The sequence below is a fragment of the Narcine bancroftii genome, chromosome 1 (genome assembly GCF_036971445.1).
Source record: "Narcine bancroftii isolate sNarBan1 chromosome 1, sNarBan1.hap1, whole genome shotgun sequence".
In the NCBI taxonomy this organism is placed as follows: Eukaryota; Metazoa; Chordata; class Chondrichthyes; order Torpediniformes; family Narcinidae; genus Narcine; species Narcine bancroftii.
The window spans coordinates 478976762-479000067 of record NC_091469.1 but is presented as its reverse complement, the minus strand read 5'-3'; the positions used below and the strand labels follow the sequence as shown (position 1 = coordinate 479000067).

The 23306-nt window shown below is 40.6% G+C and overlaps 1 protein-coding gene across 7 annotated transcripts in view; it reads right to left on the bottom strand.

Moving 5' to 3' along the window:
• xylb (xylulokinase homolog (H. influenzae)) overlaps positions 1-23306 on the bottom strand; it is a 255464-nt gene that overhangs the window by 162572 nt on the left and 69586 nt on the right. For all 7 annotated transcript variants that reach the window (XM_069914852.1, XM_069914856.1, XM_069914857.1 and 4 more), the window contains 2 exons: positions 18881-18954; positions 15108-15204 (listed from right to left, as the gene is read on the bottom strand). In XM_069914852.1, the coding sequence (XP_069770953.1) occupies positions 15108-15204; positions 18881-18954 (171 nt within the window). The remainder of the gene's footprint in view (positions 1-15107; positions 15205-18880; positions 18955-23306) is intronic.

Below are 23306 nucleotides of genomic sequence, written 5' to 3'. Positions count from 1 at the left end.
GATCTCTTTCCAATATATTCCCCTCTAAAATTAAAGCCACGTCTTTTAGTTTTACAGACCCCTACCCTATCTATGCCCTTCATATTTTTTTAAACCTCTACAAGGTTACCCCTTCAGCCTCCAGCACTCCTTTGTGAACAATCTCAACCCATCAATCATTTATTGCACCTTAAGACCTCCATTCCAGGTAACATCCAGGTGAATCTCTTCTGCACCCTCTTCAAAGCCTCCACATCCTTCCAAATATCAACAATCGGAACTGCAGACAATGCTCCAAATGTGGTCCAAACAAAGTTTGAAACAGCTGCAACATGACTTTCCAAATTCTATACTCAATGCTATGACTGAAGATGGCAAGCATGGCATTTGCCTTCTTTACCAACATGTCTATGCGTTTCACAGAGCTATGGCCCTGGACCCAAGATCTCTCTGTACATTAATACTTCTAAGTGACTATCTATTTACTTTATATTTTCCTCTTGTATTCAATCTCCCATATTGAAAAACCTAATACTTGTCTGAATTAAAGTTCATCTTTCATTTCTCTGCCCAAATTTCCATCCAATCTATATCCTTTGACAAGTACCCCACTGTTCACAACTCTGCCAATTTTTATGCTGTTCGCAAACCTATTCACATCATCCATGTTTTTATCCAGAGGATAAGCAACCAAGATTCCAAACTGATCCTTGTGGAACAGCACAAGTTATAGTCCACCATGTGGAGAAACATCCCTCCACTACTAGACTCTGCCTTTTTTCACCAAGCAAATTTTATATTCAATTTACCAATTCACCAGGGAACCCACGTGACTTAATCTTTTGAACTAGCTTAGCATGTGGGACCACGTACAATGTTTTACCCAAGTCCATATTGAATAATGCACTGCCCTATACTTGTGAATCACCTTTATAATCTTCTCAGAAACTTGACCACATTTGTGAGACATGACCTCCACCTCAAAATTCTTCACTGACTTTCTAAATGTGAGTAAATCCTGTCCCTATGAATCTTCTCCCTTCTGCTGATGCAAGGCTCAGCAGCCTATAATTTCCTAGTTTGACACTTCATGAACAAATCGTCAAAATTGGCTACTCTTTTGTCTTCTACGACCTCTCCTCAAGATCTTTGCATCCCCTTTAGCTAGGCCTCGTCAAGGCCCCTACAATTTCCCCCCTTTCCACCTTCACTATGCTGGGAAAAATTCCATGAGAATCTAGGGGTCATCCATCTTACCTTACCCATTCTAATTGGAGGTATGATTGGTAAGCTTGGGGATGACATGAAAATTGGATAGTAGTGTGTATCAGGAGAATGGTTGTCTAATTTTGTCTACAACAAAATAAAAATCGGAAGGAAAGTTGGGCAGAGCATTGACAGATGGGATTTAACAACACCAGGTGATGCAGTTTGGGAAACCAAGTATGGGTAAGTCATGTACAATAAATGGTCTACTTTGATGAAGGGCTCAGGCCCGAAACATTAGTAAACACTTTACTTCCTATAGATGCTTCGTGATCTGCTAAATTTCTCCAGCACATTGCAGATGGTCAAAGTCATTTTCCCCAAAAACAAAAGGGCACAGGTTTAAGGTGAAGTTTAAAAGGAGATTTGAGAAGAAAAGTTTTGCTCAGGGGGTCGTCAATTTCTGGAACTTGCTGCCAAAGATGTTGGTGGAGTCAGATACAAATCACAGTTTAAAAGACATTTTGACAGACACTTAATTGGGGAAGGAATAGAAGTATATGTTCGTAATGTAGGTAAAAAGTACTAGACCACAAGACATAGGTGCAGAAATAGGCTACTCAGCCCATTGAATTTGCCCTGCCATTTAATTATAAGCTTATCCATTTCCCCACTCAGCCCCACTGTCTGGCCTTCTCCCTATTACCTTTAACACCCTGGCTAATCAAGTACCTATCAACCTCTGTCTTAAATACACCCAATGACATGGTCTCCACAACTGCCTGTGGCAATAAATTCCAGATTCACCACCCTCTGGATGAAGAAATTCCTATGGATTTCTGTTCTAAGCAGAGACTCTTCATAAATTTCTCAGTTGATTCAGTTCAATCATTCTTTTCACAGTTTTCTGTCTGTTATAACATCCTTTCTTCAGATTCCAGTAAGTCTCCTACGACTGATGTTAAATTAACATGTTAACTGTTCCCTTTTAACACGCTATCTCCTTTTTTTTTTTAAATGGCGAAGTTACATTCGCTGACCTTCAGTCCACAGGAACAATTCTAGAATATATCTGCACCTCTGTTCTCACTCTCCCTCATTTTATTGCTATTTTACCAACCAAAATTCAATGTACCTGGCTGGAGAGAAATGGGTAACCAAAAACAGTACACTGAGAACCAATCATCAGGACTAATTCAAGCCAGAAAAATAGCTGACATTGCTTTTATCTAGGGTACACTATAATACAGGTACTCCCCAACTTGAGACCTATGTGACTTAAGTCCATCCGCACATATGATTGAAAATTTGTTAATATAAAGAAAAAATATAAAATTTACACATTTATGTTGTATTTGACAAACTATAACAGGGATACAGGGCATGTAAAGTGCCAAAATGTGTCTATTTACCTTGTTAGGGTCCAGAGGCTGGGTGTGGCCATCTTGAATCCTGTCTGCATGTGCAAGTCTTCAGTTGGCACATGCGCAGTTCACACATTGGTTGGCGCATGTGCGAGAGTTAAGGATGCAAATTCAATATTGTGAGGGTGCCCAACTCTCGTGCATGCGCCAACTGAACTCCAATATGCAAACTCACCACACATGCACCAACTGAAGACTCACGCATGCGCACAGGAATCAAGGTAGCTGCGCCCACCCTATGGACCCAAGATGCTTACAAGGAAAGTACAGACATTTTGGCTCTTACATGCCCTGTATCCCTGTTATAGCTTGTCAAATACAACATAAACTGCATCATTTTAATAATGTTTCTTTATATTTTTTAAACAAATATGCAATTCCGACACATCCATTCCGAGATGCAACCAATCCTTTGGTCCAAATTACAGGGAGGACCTGTATATAATACTTAGCACACCATCAAATACTTGTAGCTATCTGTTGATAACAATGCGACTGTGAACATTTTGTAAAAATAATTCTATGGGCTACAAAGACTTCCTCCAGTTTAAAACTGTTGAGCAGTGCAAAACAATATAGGCCCTTCAGCCAACAATGTTGTGCCAATATATATAAATCTACTGCACGATCAATCTAACCCTTCCCTGCCTCAGTCAGTTACCCCCCCCCCCCACCCCCCCAATTCTTTAATAATGTAAAGAACAATCTGAAAAGCAGTAGAGAGGGGCACTGGCCATTGCTGTAAAAGATTGATTGATCCACGCTTTTCTCAGAATTTATCCAGCCAGACAGATCATAGATTCCTTTCTAGCCAGTTATTTATACATGACTCCAAGATTATCTTTCCATGACAAGTTGAAACTCTCTCGGTCCGTCATCCTTGAGAACTTTTGTAGTGCAGAAGAGGAGAGGTGGAAAATGGAAGCTGGGGTGGGGGGGGATGAAAAAGGGGGGATTGTTGTTTCCTTCAGGTAGAAATGCTGTCAGCTGAGTTTACAGCTGGCCGATTGTAAAAGTTGTACTAGTAGGTTAATCCAGGACAGATCTTCGTTAATTTTAGATCTTAGTTAGAATTAATTAATTAGTACAGATCTGTATCACAGATTCAAAACCTGCCAGCCCATGGGAATTAGCAGACCACAGAATGCCTGACCAGAGAATGTCAAGCTATATAACAATTCCTGATATCAATTCTAAAATCTTTTTTTTAATCTTAGTTTATGATGAATTTATTTCTTGACACTTGGACAGGAAACAGTCATTTTATTGTTGCTAAAATACTTGGGCATTGGTCTGTTTATACAAAGTAAATTGAAGACTACTATTCAAATAAATTACTTGTTCTCACAGTTAGGTTTAGATTTTTCCTCCATTCGTGTTGCAGCATTTTTATTTCCATTAGGGTCAATATTTTTTTAAACTCACAGGTACTCCTAATGCAGTTACACCAGCAACTTCTCAGCCTTTAATTTGCTGGTCATTGTTACATCCATTTCAGATTTAGTCACAGTTCGGATTCCCAAGCACTCATTGACCCACATCATTAATGAGCAAAGGCAATCCATGTCACCACCCACACCCAAAATGGCTCCATTCCTCTTTACAGACAAAAGGTCCAAGAGAAAAGAACGAGTCATAAAGACTGGGAGAAATATTAAACCTCATTATTGGATTTAAGCCTCAACACCACTAAATAATGCACAACACCCAAAAACTTTCAATAGCTATTGCAACTCGCAAGAGTGGAATCAAACAACAATTGATTCCAAACCAAAATAGCATGTCTCATGGCTTAGACAAAGGTAGGATATCAAGAAGGTCATGGATGAGGAATGAGAATCAATCAGACAGAAACGTTTTAAAAGAAACGTCCACAGTCATCCTTTTAAGGGTGAGGTAAAGACCAGCAACCACAGTTAAAGGTACGAAGAATTGCCACAGGATGGCAGTAAACAGCAAGGTTTTGAAAGGATTCGGTTTACGAGAATTGAAAACAGGCGTCCTTTCAAAAGTATCGAAAGAGTAGTAGGGGATCCTTTAAAAAAAGATAGATATGTGGTCTTCATAAATTCAATTCTTTGACAAGGATCCAGATGTTAGACTAATTCAAGTCCAAAGATTGATGAAGGAAAGAAAAATTATGTCATATGAAATAACAATGCAGTACAGGCCCTTCTGCCCACAATGTTGTGCCCACCTACATATTCCTACCAAGAAAATGCAAAACCCTTCCAATCTCATAGCCCTCTATTTTTCATTCATCCATGACCCTGTCTAGGAATCTCATAAATTCCCCCAATGTTTCAACCTTCACCACCACTCCTGGGAAACAGGCATCCACAACATTGTGTTTAAAAAAAAACATACCCCTAATGTCTCCCATAAACCTTCATCCCTTCACTTAGTACAAATATCCTCTGGTGTTTGCTATTCCTGCCCTGGGAAAAAGGTGCTGTCTGTCCTCACTATCTAGCCCTCTCAGAATCTTGTAGACCCCTCATCCTTCTTCACTCCAAAGAGAAAAGTCCCAGCTCTGCTAACCTTGCCTCATAAGACTTATTTTTTAATCCAGGCAATGTCCTGGTAAATCTCCTCTGCACCCTCTCCATAGCTTCTACATCCTTCCTAAAATGAGGTGTTCAGTTCTGGTCACAATGCACTAAGTGTGGCCTCACCAGATATTCATAGAGTTGCAACACAACTTCTCAACTCTTGAACTTCATCCCCCAACTCATGAAGCCCAGCATTCCATGGGCCTTCTTAAATATTCTATCAATTTGCACAGCACCCTGGAGAGATGTATGGATTTGGACCTCCATACTGTTAAGTTTCCGTCCATTAACCCTGCACTGAGCCTTCAGGTTTGATCTTCCAAATGCATCACTCACACTTATCTGGATTAAACTCCATCTGCCACTTTTCCACCCAACTCTTCATCCTTTCTATATCCTTTTGTAACCTACGACAACTGTCCACAACTCCTCCAACCTTCGTATCATCAATAAACTTACTGGCCCATCCTTCTGCTTCTTCGTCTGGGTCAATTATAAAAATCACAAAGAGCAGGGGTCCCAGAACAGATGCCTGCAGAACTCCACTGGTCTCCAGGCAGAATACTTTCTGTCCACCTCTACTGCTTTCTACATGCAGCCAATTTTTAATCCACACAGCCAAGTTTCCATGGATCCCATGCCTCATGTCTTTCTGAACGAGTCTCTCTTGGGGGACCTTGTCAAATGCCTTATGGACCATATCTACTACCTCAGGCCCTGAATAAACTGTGCAACATTTGACCTCATTAACTGAGGCATAGCACATGAGAGCAGAAAGGTAATAAAATATAAGATATTGGTTAGGCCACAACCACAATATTGAAAAACTGATCAACACACTCTAGGAAGGATATGATTGTGCTGGAGAGAGTACAGAAGAAATTTGATAGCATGTTGCCTGGGATGGATCATTTCAGTTATGAGGAGGGATTGAATTCATTTTTATTACAGTAGGAGAAATTGAGAGGGTACCTGTTGAGCGATACAAAATTTGTAGGGGCATAGATAGTAGAATACATTGACCAATACAGAGGAATCCAAAACTAGAGGGCATAGGCTTTGTGTAAGGGGCAAGAAGTTTAGAAAGGATTTGAGGACAATCTTATTCACCCAGAATGCTGAAGAAACCTGGAATTCACTACCTGAGTGGGTGATGGAGACAGGAATTCTCACAATACACTAAAGTATCCTGGTACGCTCTTGACTAAATGCCAGTCAATCAGACAAGTTCAAATATACATTTGATGGTTGGCATGGAGAAGGTAAACTAAAGGGCCTATTTCTGTGCTGTATTTTACAGATAAGAATTTTAAATGTCAGGGCAGTGTGAAAGCAACAGGCCATGGAGAAAATAACCATGGTATTGATGGTGAATGAATCAATTGAGATCTGGATTTTGGTTGAGCTTAATTTAATAAAGTATGGACAATGAAAAGTTGGATAAGAAAGCATTGCATTAGGAAGTAATGAATGGACAATGTTTTCACCCATAACTGAGCTGAAACTAAGGGATGGAGAAACAAAGCTGAGGATTTTACAGATTTGGTATTGGAGAAAAATTAACTCGAAGTTCAGCTCAGTGCCAGATAGTAGCAAGTAGTCCAGTCTAACTCAAGAGAGCAATGTGGAGACAAACAAATTGTAGATTAGGATGTGGACAAAAAAAGTCCCAACTTTGGACAGTTATCTCCATGATCAAGTTCCTCCCACCGAGTATATATTAGAGAACCATTAAAGTATACTGTGAACACATCTGAAAACATTACAGAACAGTATAGGCCCTTCAGCCCATGATGTGCTGACCTATGTCACACTCCACACAATCTAATTTTTCCCTACTTCACACCCATAACTCTATTTTTCTTGCATCCATGTGCCTAAGTCTTTTGAATATCTATATTGTACCAGCTGAAACTAACACCTCTGGCAATCATGTTACAATTGTGAAATTTGAAAAATAAAAATAAATCTAGAAGTTTGTCACACAGGGTGTGAGCCCAGGTACATCTCAACAAAATATGCCAGATAATGAGATTTTTGTACAAAGAAATCAATAAAGAGACCAGACAGCAGAAGCAGGTTGATGCCTCAGAATGGTAAATAACTGCTCTCAAGAGGCAGACCAAAATATTACACTTCTGTTACCTTTTGCTTTGTTTGTCCATCATAATTTGACAAACAGAATGAATTTCTGAACAAAGCAGATTTTTTTTTTAAAAACTTATTTTCATCCCAGAGATATTCTTCAGCAATCAGTTGAGCGTTAACCTGAGAATATATGGCCTGTACCACAGAATGTACCAGAATTTCCATGTATCCTCCACACACCCAATAAGATTAGCATTTTTAGATCAGTAAAATAAAGCTTTTCTCACCATATCAACCTGTAAGACATTTATCAAAGAACTAAAATAATAACAGCAGAATGGCCTATCCAAATCTAACGCGCAGTTAGACAAACCAATATCAGAATCCACTTCCACACCAATATATTAATCGGAGGCTTTGATGACATTCAACCAGCCATGATGGACAGGCCAGATCATCGACACGCTTGGCAAAGACTCAACTCTGAGCTCCTCCATTGGAAAGGTTTCTAAGCAGACTTTGAACTGAAGACAAAAGAAAACCTTTCACTATGTCAGTACATCTGAGAATAATAAATCAAGCTAAATAAATCCAAATCCTCTCACACCACCCACCCCCCAATATCCAAACTGTCAAAATGCTTAGGAACTTATATTTCAATCAAATCATTTGAAAATTAAGATTCCTTTCTTGTCATGTAATAGTACAGAACATGAAATTGCTTTCTGTATGCCTAGAGGGCAGACAAAGAGTCACCATTAATGCTGCCCAGCACCCCTTACAGTACAAGAGAAAGAAGCAAAAGAGAGTCCCTTCAGAGTGACAGTGTTTGTGGATTCACCTCCGCCCTTCCACAATCTCTGTAGCCGTACAGACTTCTGTTCGATAGATCAGTAACCCGAGCTCCAGATTCAAACCTCTGACACAATCTGTAAGCCTCCAGTACCCAAGGCTCTTTGGGAGCCCCTCTTGCCCTCAGCACCCTCTCAAATCGCAGTTCCAATACTTGGTTCCCATTCACCAGTTTCCATCACTCTGCTGCCCATGCTAGTCCTCTGACTGCAAGTCTCTCGGAGCTTGTGTGGGTCCTTCAGCTGCTGTGGCCTTCACTGGCCACTATCCTGTAGGGTCAGCTCCTCTGCTTCACCTTCTGAAAGGTGGGGGGGGGGGAGGGTGGTTCTCCCATTACTGGTGCCCTTTGCCGATCCGCTGCTCCCCGAGGTCTTCAACCCTTTATGGCCAATACTCAGCACAGATGCCGCCATCTTGGGCATAGACCTCCGGGATTACAGTTTTTAATTACAAGCGCCATTGACTCCATTAACAGGCCATTCAAAACCTGTAGAGTCACCAGCTTTAGGACTTGGTGGGTGAACCCTTTGGAACACCGTGGGGTCTCCTCTCTCCCAGATCCACACCAGTGGCAGTGTTGCCATTTTCTTTCACTCTTCAAAATGACTTCCAAAGCATTTACATGGTTTCTTAAATAAGACACCCATAATGGATATTGTATTCCAGATGTACACTCCTCAATATCCTATATACTGGAGGATTTTCATTCATTTCACTCAGCATCAACTTTCTGCAAACTTTTCTAATTACAGTAAAATCCCTGGTATCCAAAATTCAAGCAACTGGCAGCCTCAAGCAAGCGGCAAAAAAAATTGTGGAAAATAAATAGGTAAAAAATGTGCAAGTTTAAAATTGGAACAGCTCACCGTTAGTTTGCCAATCACGCAACACTCAATCTCAAGCAACCAGAAAATCCATCTATCTGGCATCTACCAATCCCCATAGGTACCAGATACCAGGGGTTTTACTGAACTGACAGTACCTTTTTCAAAGGTATAGTTAGTGTAGCAGTTAGCACCACATCAGCAATCAGGACCAGGGTTCACATCCCACGCTGTTTGTAAGGATATGTTCTCCCCATGTCTGCATGGGTTTCCTTCCATCGTACAAAACGTACCAGGGGTGTAATTGGGAGGCACAGAATTGTGGACCAAAAGGGCCTGTTGCCATGCTGAATGTCTAAATTTAAGTTAAAGTAACAAGTTCAAGTTTATTACCATCTGACTATATACATACAACCAAATAGCATTTTCTTGGACCACAGTGCACATACGTGCACACAATACACATCACATGGTAATTACATAAAACCAGACAGATACAATTTAAAATAAATACAGTATATATAAATACTTTGGAATTATTTACTCAGCTGTAGGATACTGTTCATCAATCTCAGCCTGTGGGAAAAAGCTATTTGCCAACCTGTCAGTCCTGGTTTTAATGCCTCCATACCTTGATGGTAGTAGGTCATCTAATTATGGATTCGGATATCTAAATCCCTTCGCATCTCAGAGCTCGGCATTCCCTCACAATTGAAATAACACGCATCTACTTTTTTCCTGCCAAAAGGGCAGCTTCATATTTTCCCAGATTTACCAGACCTTGTCCATTTATCTAATCTATTTATAGAGGACCGAAAAAAGGCTAATGTTCCTTCGGTCAGCTATTTTGTTCATTTGTTCAAGGGGGACAAATTATGATTTAGGAAATTATAGCCTCACATCAGTGGAAGGGATAGGATTTATGCACACATAGAAAAATCAGGATCAGATTAGAGACAGTCAACATGGCAGGTAATGCCTTACCAATTTGAGCAGTGGAGGTTGTATACATAGACTTCAATCATGTGTTTGACAAGGACGCTCATGGTAAGCTGATTCATCAAGTGCAGATGCATGGGATTCATGCTAAGTTGATAATCTGGTTACACAATTGGTCGGTCCAGAGAAGAAAGAGGGTCTCTTTTAATTTAATTCAATGAGTTTATCGTTTTTTTTAAATTACCTGTTCAGCTGCAACAAGTAAGAATTTTGGTGGATATTGTGCAATGTGCAACCTGTATGACAATAAACAAATCTAAATAAATGATGAATGATAAAGTGGGTGGGTGGGTTAGTAAATTAGCAGATGGTACAGAGACTGATGGAATTCTGGAGAATGCAGAGGGTTATCAAGGAATACATTGGGATATAGATCAGAATCAGATAAGGGCAGAGAAATAGCAGATGGAGTTTAAAATGGACAAGTCTGTGGTGTTGCACTTTGAGAGCTTAAATGCAAGGGGAATGTGCACAGTTTATGGTAGGGCTCTTAAAAATATTGGCGTGCAGAGGGATCTGGGGATCCAAGTTCACAGCTCATTGAAAGTGGACACACAAAGAAGACATATGGTACATTTGGCTTCATTGGGTAGGCCATTATATGTAAAAGGAAGTCATGTTGCAGCCATACAAAACTTTGGTTTGACTACACTTGGAATTCTGGTTATCCATTACTGGAAGGATGCTTTGGAAAGGTTTTAAATGGTTTTGAAGAGATTTACCAGCACATTGCCTGGTTTAGAGGGTATAAGTTATGAGAAGAGATTGAACAAATGTAGGAGGCTGAGGGAAGACTTGTTAGAGGTGTATAAAATCGTGAAAAACATTGATAGTATATGGATAATCAAAATATTTTCCCCAGTACAAAAAGTATACAAGGACGGCTGCTTAACGTGAGGGGAAGGAAGTTTAGGGAAGATATGAAGGTCAAATATTCTATTCAGGAAGTGATACTTGCCTGTAACAAGCTGCCCAAGAATGGTTGTGGAAGCAGATGCAATAATAGCATTTAAGAATCTTCAAGATAGACACATGAATATCTTGGAGATGGAGGGGTATCTACCAGGTCCAAACACGATGTTTTTGTTTGATTTGAACATCATGTTCAGGGCAGAGGGAAAAAAGGTATGTTCCTGTGCTGTACTGCTTGATGATTCTGTATATGCTAATATTTTCCTTCATAACTTGCTTTCCTACATATATTTGTGTCATCATAAAATATAGGAACCATATTTCGGCATCTCCACACATCATTTATATAAATGTTCAAATATTCCCTTTGCCATCCCACTACATTTCAGATTTATTGACAGAGTACATACATGACATCACATAAAATCCTGAGATTCCTTTTTCCTGTGGATGTGGCAGAATTACCACTAATTGGTAGTGCAAAATATAAACTGTACACAGCATTATCATGTATACAAAGAACTGTAAAGATAATGAATGTGAATAAACTGTGCACTACAGAGAGAACAAAAAAAAAATCAACAAGTAAGAGTCTTTAAATATTGAGGAATCTGATGGTGGAGGGGTAGTAGCTGTTCCTGAACCTGGTGGTGTGAGTCTTGTGGCACCTACACCTCTTTCCTGATGGCAGCAGTGAGAACAGAATATGTGCTGGGTGATGTGAATCCTTGATGATTGCTGCTGCTCTCTGATGGCAGCGTTCCCTGTAGATGTACTCAATAGTGGGAAGGGTTTTGCCTGTGGTATCCTGGGTTGTGTCCACTACCTTTTGGAAAGCTTTATGCTCAGGAGTATTGGTGTTCCTATACCAGACCGTGATGCAGTTGGTCAGCACACTTTCCATCACACTCTGTAGAAATTTGCCAGGGTTTCTGGTATCATACCAAACCTTCACAAACAAATATATATATCAGGGGTGGCCAAACCATAGCTCTCAAGCCATATGTGCCTCTTTGACATGAATGTGCAGCTCATGGAAGTATATTGCCTGTGTAGTGCTAGTGAGCAAGGCTTGCGATCGCGTGATTGTGCTGTGTGTGGCTGTGTTGTGAGCAGTGGAATTAGTGGAGTGGAAGTGTGATCCAGGCCTCCCGCCCATCTGAGCTCCCATTGCCTCAACAGTGGATCGTCACCCAAGCCACTTGCCCATCCACATCTTACCTAATAACGCCAAGGCCTCCAGCCCATCTGAGCTCATGATGCCCCAACTGCAGGCTCTCGCCTAGACCCCAGTCTCCTGCCATCCGAGTTGCTGACACCCCGGCCTCCTGCCCATCCGAGCTCCCAATACTCTGACTACGGATCCTCACCTCAACCACCCACCCTTCAGAGTTACCAACGACCTGACTATAGATCTTCGCCTCAGCCAGCAACCTATCAAAGCTCCTGACACCCCAACCGGGGATTGTCGCTCCAGCCACCCGCCAATCTGAGCTGCTGATGCCCTGGCCTCCCACCAACCAAGTTCCTGACACCCCGACCACAGATCCTCGTCCTGGCTGCCTCCCCATCCAAGCCTCCGACACCCCGCCCATCCGAGCTTCCAATCCCCATCGGAGCACCGGACACCCTGACTGGAGATTCTTGCCCCAGTCGCCCACCCATCCTAGCTCCCGATGTCTCAATTGTGACTTTCTCCTAGGCTCCAGCCACCCGCCTACCCATCTGAGCCTCAAACAACTCAAGTACTTAACCACAGTCAAAAGTGTAATAGTTAACTCACTAAATTTTACCCTAAAAATTGGTCCTCAATATTCAACTATTACATGAGTATATATGGTATGTGTACTTTTTGATTAATGAAGCTAATACAAATTAGCAGTTTAAAAACTACAGACATGAATAAATGTTATTATGTACTGTATTTCTTAATATTTATACAAATAATTGCAACAAAATGTGCATGCAAGATAAAAACATGTATGTAATATTTTTTCATGTCTGCGGCTCTCAAACATTTGAAGTTTATTGTATGTGGCTCTTACATTAAGCAAGTTTTGCAACCCTTGATCATGCTAGTCAGAAAAAGGTCTACTTACACCAACTGTTTCCTGTCAACCTTAAGTTTCACCACTGGGCTCATGGGTCCAGCAGTGGATGAGAGGGAGGTCAGATGCACAAGATCAGATGTGCTGGCATCTGACCTACAGGTTATTTCAGATTTTCACAAGTTAGAAAATGTCTAACAACCAACACTTCCTTATGGACAAAGATGTGGCAGAAGAATTAAAATCAATATTTTACATCTGTATTCACTGTGGAAGACATCAGTAATATCCCTGACAGACAGAGATTTCAGGGAGTAGAGTTGAATACAGTTAAGATTACTAGAGAAAATGTGCTAGGTAAATCGAATGGATTAAAGAGAGATAAGTCTCCCAGACTGGATGAGGTACACCCGCGGGTTGTGAAAGAGGTGACTTTGGAGATTGTAGATCCATTGGTGACAAGCTTCCAGAAATCAATAGTCTCTGGCGTGGTTCCGGGGGATTGGAAGGTAGCAAATGTGTTCTGCTATACAAGAAAGGTGGGAAGCAGAAAAAAGGGAACTATAGACCTTTAAGTTTGACGTTGATGGTGGGGAGGATATTGGAGTCAATTCTCAAGGATGAAGTTATGAAATACCTTGAGATGCATGACAGGATAGGACCTAGTCAGCATGGCTTTTTTAAAGGGAAGATCATGCCTATTAGGGTTTTTTGAAGAAATCTCAGGTAGGATAGACAAAGGGGAGGCTGTGGATGTTATATACTTGGACTTTCAAAAGGCTTTCAATAAGGTTCCACATATTAGGCTGATAAATAAAATGAAGGCCCATAGAATTACAGGGACGCTATTGGTTGGATAGAAAATTGGCTGATAGGCAGAAAGCAAAGGATTGAAAATGTAACAAGTGGTATTCCGCAGGGGTTGGTCTTGAGGCCACAGCTGTTTACAATTTATATTAATGATTTGGATTGTGGACTAAATAGTTTTGTGGCCAAATTTCCAGATGACACTAAGAGAGGAGGCAGAGCAAGAACTGTTGAAGAAACTGTAAAACTGCAGAGGGATATAAACAGATTGGGAGACTGGTCAAATATATGGCAGATGAAGTACAATGTTGAGAAGTGTTCGATTCTACAATTTGGCAGTGGAAATAAACAGGCAGAGGATTATCTGGATGGGGAGAAAATTCAATCCTCAGAGGTGTCCTCGTGCAGAGTCATCTAAAAGTTAATGCCCAGGTGGGGTTGGTAGTGAAGAAGGCAAATGCTATGTTAGCATTCATCTCAAGAGGTATAGTGTATAAGAGTAGAGAGGTGTTAATGAGGCTCTATGAGGCACTGGTGAGACCCCATATGGAGTATAGTTTTGGGCCCCCTATCTTCGAAAGGATGTGATATTGTTGGAAAGGGTGCAGAAGAGACTTACCAGGATGATTCCTGGAATGTAGGGGCTGGAGTCTGGGGAACGTTTGGCAGCTCTTGGGTTGTATTTTTTGGAGTATAGAAGGGATCTCATAGAGACATTTCGAATATTGAAAGGTTTTGACAGAGTGACAGGGTGAATCAAGGACAAAGGGGTCATAGTCTTAAAATTAGAAGTTATCCAATCAAAACAGAGAGGAAGAAGAACTTCTATAGTCAGAGGGTTGTGGATCTGTGGAACTCACTGCCGCACAAAGCAGTGGAGGCCAGATCACTGGGAGTATTTGAACAGGAAATGGATAAAATTCTCATTAGTGAGGGTATCAAGGGATATGGGGAAAAGACCGGTAATTGGAACTAGGTGTGAGTTTAGTTTAGCTTAGTGCAGAGTCACGGAACTGACTCAATGGGCCTAGTGGCTCGCTTCTGTTCCTCTATCTTGTGGAACAACTGTAGTTCATATAGATTTGGCCTGTTGTTCAGGCATGGACAATAGGGCCCTTGCTGAAGCAGACATGAATGGAACTTCCTTTAAAGTAAAAGAAACAACTAAGAAATTCAACTGCTGACAATGAGAAAAGCATTTTCTATTCCTTCAATGTAAACATGGGTTCGGAGGGAATTACACTATAAATTTGATTTGTTTTATTATTAATGTTAGCTATAAGATTAAATCAAATAAAACATGAGCGCAATGATACAAAATATAAGCCATTCCAAAATTTCAAATCAATTCCTTTTGTCATCCACACAGTTCTGAGACAAACCCAACCAGTGTTGCAATAGTGAACAAGTACTCACAGACTTTGTAGCCCAGCTTCTCAGCATATGCCCTTTTCGCCAGTGCCTGACTTTCTACCACAGCTCGAACCTCAATTTCTTTTGAAAACTCTGAAACCTGCATCATGCAAACAAAGAGATATTTTTTTAACCATCTACTTTTAGAAAAACACAAAGGGTTTCACAAAAAAGGATGGAATATCAGATGCTGAGAACCCAGTCATTGTGTTTGGGAACTGATGGCACAGATGGTACTCAATTCCAGATGATCAGCCATAATTATATTGAATGTCATTACAGACTCAAATAGCTGCACCTATTCTGTGATTCTGTCATCAGTCAATGCTGCATTACTCAAGGTTTGTCTTTTTTAAAATAAAATGGGGTTTGATATTATTGCTGGCATGAGATTTAACATCAATTGCGTTTATGATCTTGGTAAATCTATATGAAATCCTCACAGATTAGATTTCATTGGTCCAGTTGTTTTAGTTTTATATCCCAATTAGTTAGACTTTCCTCAATTACCATAAATCCCGAGATTTTTTGCCTTGGTTATTGTTCCTGAGTAGAGGTGTGAGGAATCCTTGACCTCATTTTTGGGCAGGTTATGGCCTTGCACGAGAGAGGGTTATCCTTTGATAAAGAGGGTCATCTTTAGTCCTGTGTCCTGACTTTACTTGACTTCCTTATCTCTTTGCATGGTAGAAAACAGAAGTATTTTTCTGAAATTGTTGGTAATTTTTATGACCTTAGCAGCTTACATAAGAATTTTCAGCAAATAAAGAACGCACATAAAATCAACGCGCAATGCTAAATTTTGAGTACAAAACAACATCAATAGCCACAATCCCTAAAATTAGAATGCAACTGCTTATGCAAGGAACTTCTACCATAACAGAAAAACCTTGTGCCACAGTACAAATCTTCTCGCTTGGGAAAGCAACTGATCATTCAATCTTACCAGACCAAAACTTATAGTCTTAAACATAATGTGACTTTGGATTATGATACAGGAGGGAGCCATTTGGGCCACTAGGCCCAAGCCAGCTCCCAGCTGTGTAATACGATGAATTTCAATCCCATGAAATTCTGGGGTGCAAACAAAGATCAAATGATAAGGAGTTCTGTTCGTAAGGTATTTTAAAGAAATGGGATGCGATGGAGACATATGCATGATAAATTGGAAAATTCAATGTTCGCTCCAGAAGGTTGAAAAAAGTCAAACTAAGAGATAAGATGCTGCTAAACAATGCTCCTCAAACTATCTCCATATAATCTTTTGTGTTACACCTCACTCCTGGCTTGCCCACAGCAGACAGAGGATGAAGGTGGAAGAGTGCTATTCTGGCTAAAAGTCCATGACCAGTCATGTGTGGGCCATCCAGGAATACAACAGGACATAGATCAGTTACAGATATGGTCCGAGATGGAATCTGGTCAAGTGAGAGGTGTTTTACTGTAGGTGGTCAAATGCAAGGGGAAAGTATGCAGTGAATGGCAGCACTCAAGCGCGTTGGTGTGCAGAGAGAACAAGTAGTTCAGGTGCATAGCTCTCTGAAAGTGACCATGCAAGTACATTAGGCAATAAAGAAGGCATATGGCAAGTTTGCATCATTAGTGGCAGAACTGAGTAAAAAAATTTAGGACGCCATATTGCAGCTGTATCAAACTGGTTGGGTCAGACTTGGAGTATTGTGGTCACTCCATTACAAGAAGGATGTGGAGGCTTTGGAGGTGATACTGAAGAGATTTACCTGAAAGATGCATGGATTTAAGGGTATGAGCTGTGGGGAAAAGTTGGACAAACTTGGGTTCTTTTCTCTGGAGTGTCAGAGGCGGAGGGGACCCCAAACAGCTCTTCCAAGTGAAGTAACACTTCGCTTGCGAATATGCAGGGGTCATCCACTGTTTCCAGTGGTCCCACTGTGGCTTCCTCGACATTGGAGAGACTGGACGGCTTGCTTCATTGAGCACCTTCACTCAATAGCAGGGACCTCCCAGTGGCCAACTATTTCAATTCCATACCCCATTTTCACACTGACATATAGTCCATGGCTTCATGCACTGCCAAACTGAGGCCACATTGGATGAACAACATCTAATATTCCATCAGGGAATATTCAACTCTTTAACCATATTGAATAAGCATTGGCCTCCAGTTTTCGTTAGGCCCCTCCCCTGTCTGTCTGTCTCTCTCTCTCTCTCTCTCTCTCTCTCTCTCTCTCCTCCCATCCTTGACTCCTTTCCTCCAGCTCCCCATCCTCTTCCCATTCCATTCAGAACTACCCCCTCCCCATCATCTCAGCTTTTTCCTCTTTTGCCCACCCACCCACTTCTTGCCTGTCAGCCTTTGCACCTCACCCTGCCCTTCCCCACCTCTTTATACAGGCTCCTTCCTACATTTTGCCCCTACCTTGAAGGACTCAGGCCCGAAATGTTGGTTCTATCCCTTTGCTTCCTATGGATGCTGCATGACCTGCTAGGTTTATTACTTTTGCATATTGCACTACAATCACAGGATCTGCAGACTTTCCAGTTTAACTGATTTCGGTTCTGTTCCTCCTACCGGCTCTGCTTTGAAATTTGTAAACTCTCCACTCTCCCCCAGTTCTACAGATACTACTTGATTGGCTGAGTTCTTCCAGTGTTTCTAATTTCGTTCTGGATTCCAGCATCTCCAGTTTTAATTGTTTTCTGTGCATTTTAACCAGGTTTTCAACTGTTGGGTCTGAGGAGCTGAGTCTGGTTTGGAAGTGGTCAGGTGACACAGCACCAATAAAAGGAAGAGAAGGTATAGTACGGCAACCATTTTGGGAGTGGCAGCGCTAACAGTGCTGGTAATAGAGTTTAAGATTTGAGGCTTAGCAGGTAAAAAAATGCTTGCTGCTACTTTTCAGTGGTTTGTACAAACAAGATGGGAGGGTGGTCCAGGGTTTATCCTGCAGAATGTGGGGTCAGAAACCTTGACGACTACTCCTATGTGAAGTACAGGCAGCTATAACTTCAGACTGAATAGATCACGGTGATAAAATTGCAGCTAGATGTACAACAGATTATTCAGGATGCTACAGACATCATAGGTAAGAGCTTTCGTGAAGTGGTCTCACTGAGGCTTAAGATGGGGAGTAGCTGGGTGACCACCCAGAAAGGTAGAGAGAGTAGCATGAGGAAGGCCGAAAACACCTGTGGCCATCCTCCTCAGTAACAAGTATTTCATTTTGGATTTTGTGAAAGGGAGGGGAGAGGGACTAACTTACCAGAAGTAAATCACAGCAGCCATGTCTCCAGCAACTGGGCCAAGAAAGGAAGCTGCAATCAGTTTTCTGGAGTAGGAGAATCTAAGATGAGGGGGGATTTCAAAGGGACAAGAGAGGACAAATATTCACTCAGCAGGGTGGGCATATGAAATGAGCTGCCAGACAAAGTGGATGAAGGAGATACAATAACTTCATTGAAGAAACATTTGGATAACTACATGTATTGGATGAGTGGGGGGGGGGGGGGGGGGGGAGGAGCATTAGATGGTATGGACCTAATGTGGGCAAGTGGGACTAAAGCATAAGGACACATTGACAATGTAATTGAATGTGATGGCACTAGAGAATAAACTAAAACCTCGAAAAAAAGAGGAACTTAACCCTTTTAAATCTGGCCTCCATGCTATAAAATTCAACATTGTGAGGGATTCTTCATGACAGGTGTTTTATTCTCTTAAAGGTTGTTTCCCCACAATAGAATGTGTAGTAACATTGTTAAAAAGGCAAAAAAAAATTGTATTTTGTCATACTCACTTTGCAATTTTGACCATTAAATCGATGAACACCAATGGCAGAAGGGGTGATCTCCATTACGTCAAAATAAAAACCTTAAATCAAAATAGAAATATATTGTACAAATAATAAAAAGAGCCTTTATCTAAAACCGATTTACTAACCACACTTGAAGTGATCCATATCAATCTGACACCACCTTTCTCTTGTGAACACACAAAAGTGCTGGAGAAACTTAGCAGGTCCCACAGTGTTCATACAAGGCAAAAATATATAACCAACATTTCGCACCATGACAAAGGGCTCAGGCCCAAAACATGGGCAATACATCTTTGCCTCCTATGGAAGCTGCAGGACCTACTGAATTTCTCCAGCAGGGGCTGGGGGTCTCAAACAATGTTATGGAAAAGTCAAGGTCCAAAAACAACCTTGAACCTAATTGGTGAAGTCCTGCCTCTAGCTTTGTTCACAATTAAGGCTGTCAGGTTTTACACACTTCCAAAGAAAAATTATTACAGACGAAATAAAGAAATACAATTTTTCTTAAATTAAATTCAAAATATAATCAATTAAGTATATTTAAAAACATTTCTGTAAATATTTTTTTCCCAATCTAGGATTCTTATTTTGCCAGATATATGAAGACAACATAGAATCAACCTTATCAAAAAAAGATTTAGGAACAAAAATAGGTATAGCTTGGAATATATATAAAAATTTAGGTAAGATCATCATCTTAATAGCATTAATTCGGCCTATCATGGATAGGGATAATGGTGACCAATTGGTAAGTAAACTACCGATCAGGTCCAATAGAGGGAAAAAATTAGTCCTAAACAAATCTTTGTTTTTTAGTAATCTTAATCCCTAAATATATAAAATAGTCTCTAGCTATTTTAAAAGGCAAACTATCATAAATAGGAACCCATCCATTAAAAGGGAATAATTCACTTTTATTTAAGTTCAGTTTATATCCTGAAAAATTACTAAATTGGGCTAATAAAGATAAAACTGCAGGAATAGAATTTTCAGGATTGGAAATATATAGCAATAAATCATCTGCATATAGTGATACTTTATGAATATCCCTGCAACGAATAATACCAGTAATATTGGGTGCTTCTCTGATAGCAATTGCCAAAGGTTCTAAAGCTAAGTTAAATAATAAAGGGCTAAGGGGGCACCCTTGCCTGGTGCCCCGAAATAATCAAAAATATGGCGAAAATATTAAACAACATTAATTAAAATGAAGGGACTTCTCGTTCTTTCTTCCCACAGCTCTGTCATGGAAATCCAAGAACAGGTTCCTCAGCATGCTCTGGGGAGTCTGAACAAGAATGAGCTCCACTGTTGAGTTCAGCGGTGCATAATTTTGAAAAAATTCAGTCCCAGCTATTGTAAATTTAGAGCAAGATTTTCTGCATTTGAATATGTGTCAAGTCCAAAGGTTTGCTAGCATTTACAATGAACAAACACCAGCAGACTTCAACTCCAGAACCCAAGTTCGATCCTGAATCTGAGGTTATCTGTGGAGTTTGTATTTTATTCTCATGACCAGTTGTTCAGTGAGATTTCAGGGTACAGGATCATTGCTCCATGATAAAAAGAAAAAGATAGGTTGTTTAAAAAAAAACGGTATGGCACGTTTGCCTTCATCTGTAGGGGCAATGCCTATAAAAGTCATAAATTCACATTATAGCTGTATAAATCTTTGGTTGGAACATATTTGAAGTATTGTGTGTGGTTCTGGTCACTGCAGTTCAGGAAGGGTATGTATGCTTTGGAGAAAATCCAGAGGTGGCTCACCAGGATGTTACCTCGCTTAGAAAGTATAAGCTATAAGTAAGGCTGGACAAACATGATTTTTTTCCTCTGGAGCATTGGAGGATAAGGGATAAACTGACGGAATAAATAAAATTATGAGAGACCCACACATTAGGGAGATAGAGCCTTTTCCCCAGGGCAGAAATATCAAATACTAAAGGGCACAAATTGAAGATGAGGGGGGTGTGGGGAGACGTTTAAGGGAAATTTAAGAAGCAAGTTTTTTTTTAAAAAAACACAAGTTGTAGGTGCTGCCAGGGAAGGTGGTGGAAGCAGATACCATGTCAACCTTCAAGTGCATTTGGAGAGTCGGGGAATTGAGAGATGTAGACCATGTGCATGAAGATGTAAGTAATTTAAATTGGTATCATGGCCAGCACAGATGTAATAGGCCAAGGGGTCTGTTCATGGGCTATATTGTTTTACATTCTACATTCTATGGCCAGGTAGGTTTCCCCAGGATTCTCTGATCTCCTCTAAAGATCACGGATTACTGTAAGTTGTCCTGACTATAGGCAGGTGGCAGGAGAACTTGGGAGTTCAAAGGAATCCAAAAGAGAATAGGATATATAGAAATGGATAGCGGAATGGGGTTGATGGGATATAGAAATGGGTAGCGGAATGGGGTTGATGGGATGCTCCAGAAGTTGACGTGGGCTCAAAAATCCAAATAACCTCATAAATGTCATAAGAAAAATAAATGGAGAAAACAAAATATGAGTGAACATTTCTAAAAAATCTTCATCATTAACTGGCCTGTGAACTTTCCAGTTTTGGGCTGCAATAGAACTAATGACTTTTGTGCTTTGGAATATTGTTTCTGTTTGGGCTGCGGACTCATCTCGCCCTTTTGCCACCAATGTCACTTCTCTTTCCATGTCTGCCCCTTGACCTGAATGCATACAGAAAGTGGGATTGGGCTGGATTTTTCAACCAGCACCAATATGATCGGCAGAATGGCCGCGTACTGAAATATCAATCGTTTTAAACAACAAGAGTCCAAAAATCCTCACTCTGCCTCTTTTTACATCAATAGAGAATTTGGATCTCTTACACTCTGTATCCTCTTCCTAATCATTAATAGCAAATAACTGAGGCTAAGAATCTTCAGAGTTCTCCATTAGTTCCATTACTTAAACCTGAAAAAGACAGTTATCTCAACTCTGTCTTCCATTGGTTAACCAGTCTTCGATCCATGTTAACACATTTCCCCCCAATAATGTGAGCTTTTATGTTTTGTAATTATCTTTTATGAGACATCATCTGGAAATCCAATTATATATCTAGTCTTTTTTCTGGGCTCTGCTTGTTAGAGCGTTATTTACTGCTTGCAAATTTGTAAAACATCATTTTCCCTCTTGCAAAAGGACATTGACTTGGTTGAATTGCAATGACATGCCTTGTCCAGTCCTATCCAAGCTTATCTTGTCTACGAAACTGATCTCCTGCTCACTTAGTTCTATTAATTTAAACCAGCCATATGCCCCCCTTCCCCTCCCCCCCCCAACCCACCACCCCCCCCACCCCCCCCCCTCTCGCACACACACACACACACACACACACAGACACACCATGTATATTTTGGGATTTTTTTAAATGCAGTCAATAGGAGAGAAATATAGAAGAAACAACTGCTTCACAGGGAAGGAGGTCAGAGACAAAAAAAGGTTGAGAATGGCTGATTTAAACAAATGACCATCCAATAATTTTACTTTTTTTTTTTAAATAAAATATTCTCCTGCCTGATCCTAGTCCTCCACTGACAGGCGTTTCCAACGTTAGTTGCAAACAGTGCTCCATTTACTCATGCTTTCAAAATTAGTGCCAAATAACATCTTTTGTGATTCACAATGGGGTATTTTATTTCTTCACTTTTCTTAATTTCTCAGACTACCACATTATCCTCCTTCATTGTGTTATTGGTACAAAGTACAGATGCACCAAAATTATTTCTTGTTGCAGCCAAACAAGTATGTTAAATACACCGACAATAGCAAAAATTAAATAACCACAATATACAGTAAAATCTCTGGTATCCGGGACCTATGGGGATTGGTAGATGCCAGATAAGTGAATTTTCTGGTTGCTTGAGACTGTATGTTGCATGATTGACAAACTAAACTCTTGGAGGTGTGTAATGGAGAGTGTTAGGTAAAAACATCATGAGCTGGGAATGTAGAGGGAGTCACCCAGTGCTGGGCCGTAACAAGATGCAGTTGTGACCTTGTACTCTCAAGATAAGAGTGGGGATGACAAATTGATGTGCAGGAGGCTAGCAGAGAGGGACAGCAACAGTTTATTCATTGGACAATGTCATGGTATGATAATTTACTAAGTACGTATCCTAAGGTATATAAAAAACACCACTTGCTGATAACGGCAGAATGCGCCTTCTCCAACTAACACTGTTAGTTGCAAGTGTTACAATCTGGCAATAAAGAACAAAGAACCTTGATTTCGACTCAGTCTGGTGTTTGACTCACTCATTCATGAACAAAGCAGACCTAACAAGAGGCAGCATCCACCACCGAGTGGCCCTGCTGCGCTTCTGTTCAGAGGACACACTACCTGCCAATCAAGGTCAAAGACCCCCCAAAGCCATCAAGGTGACCCTTACAATTGG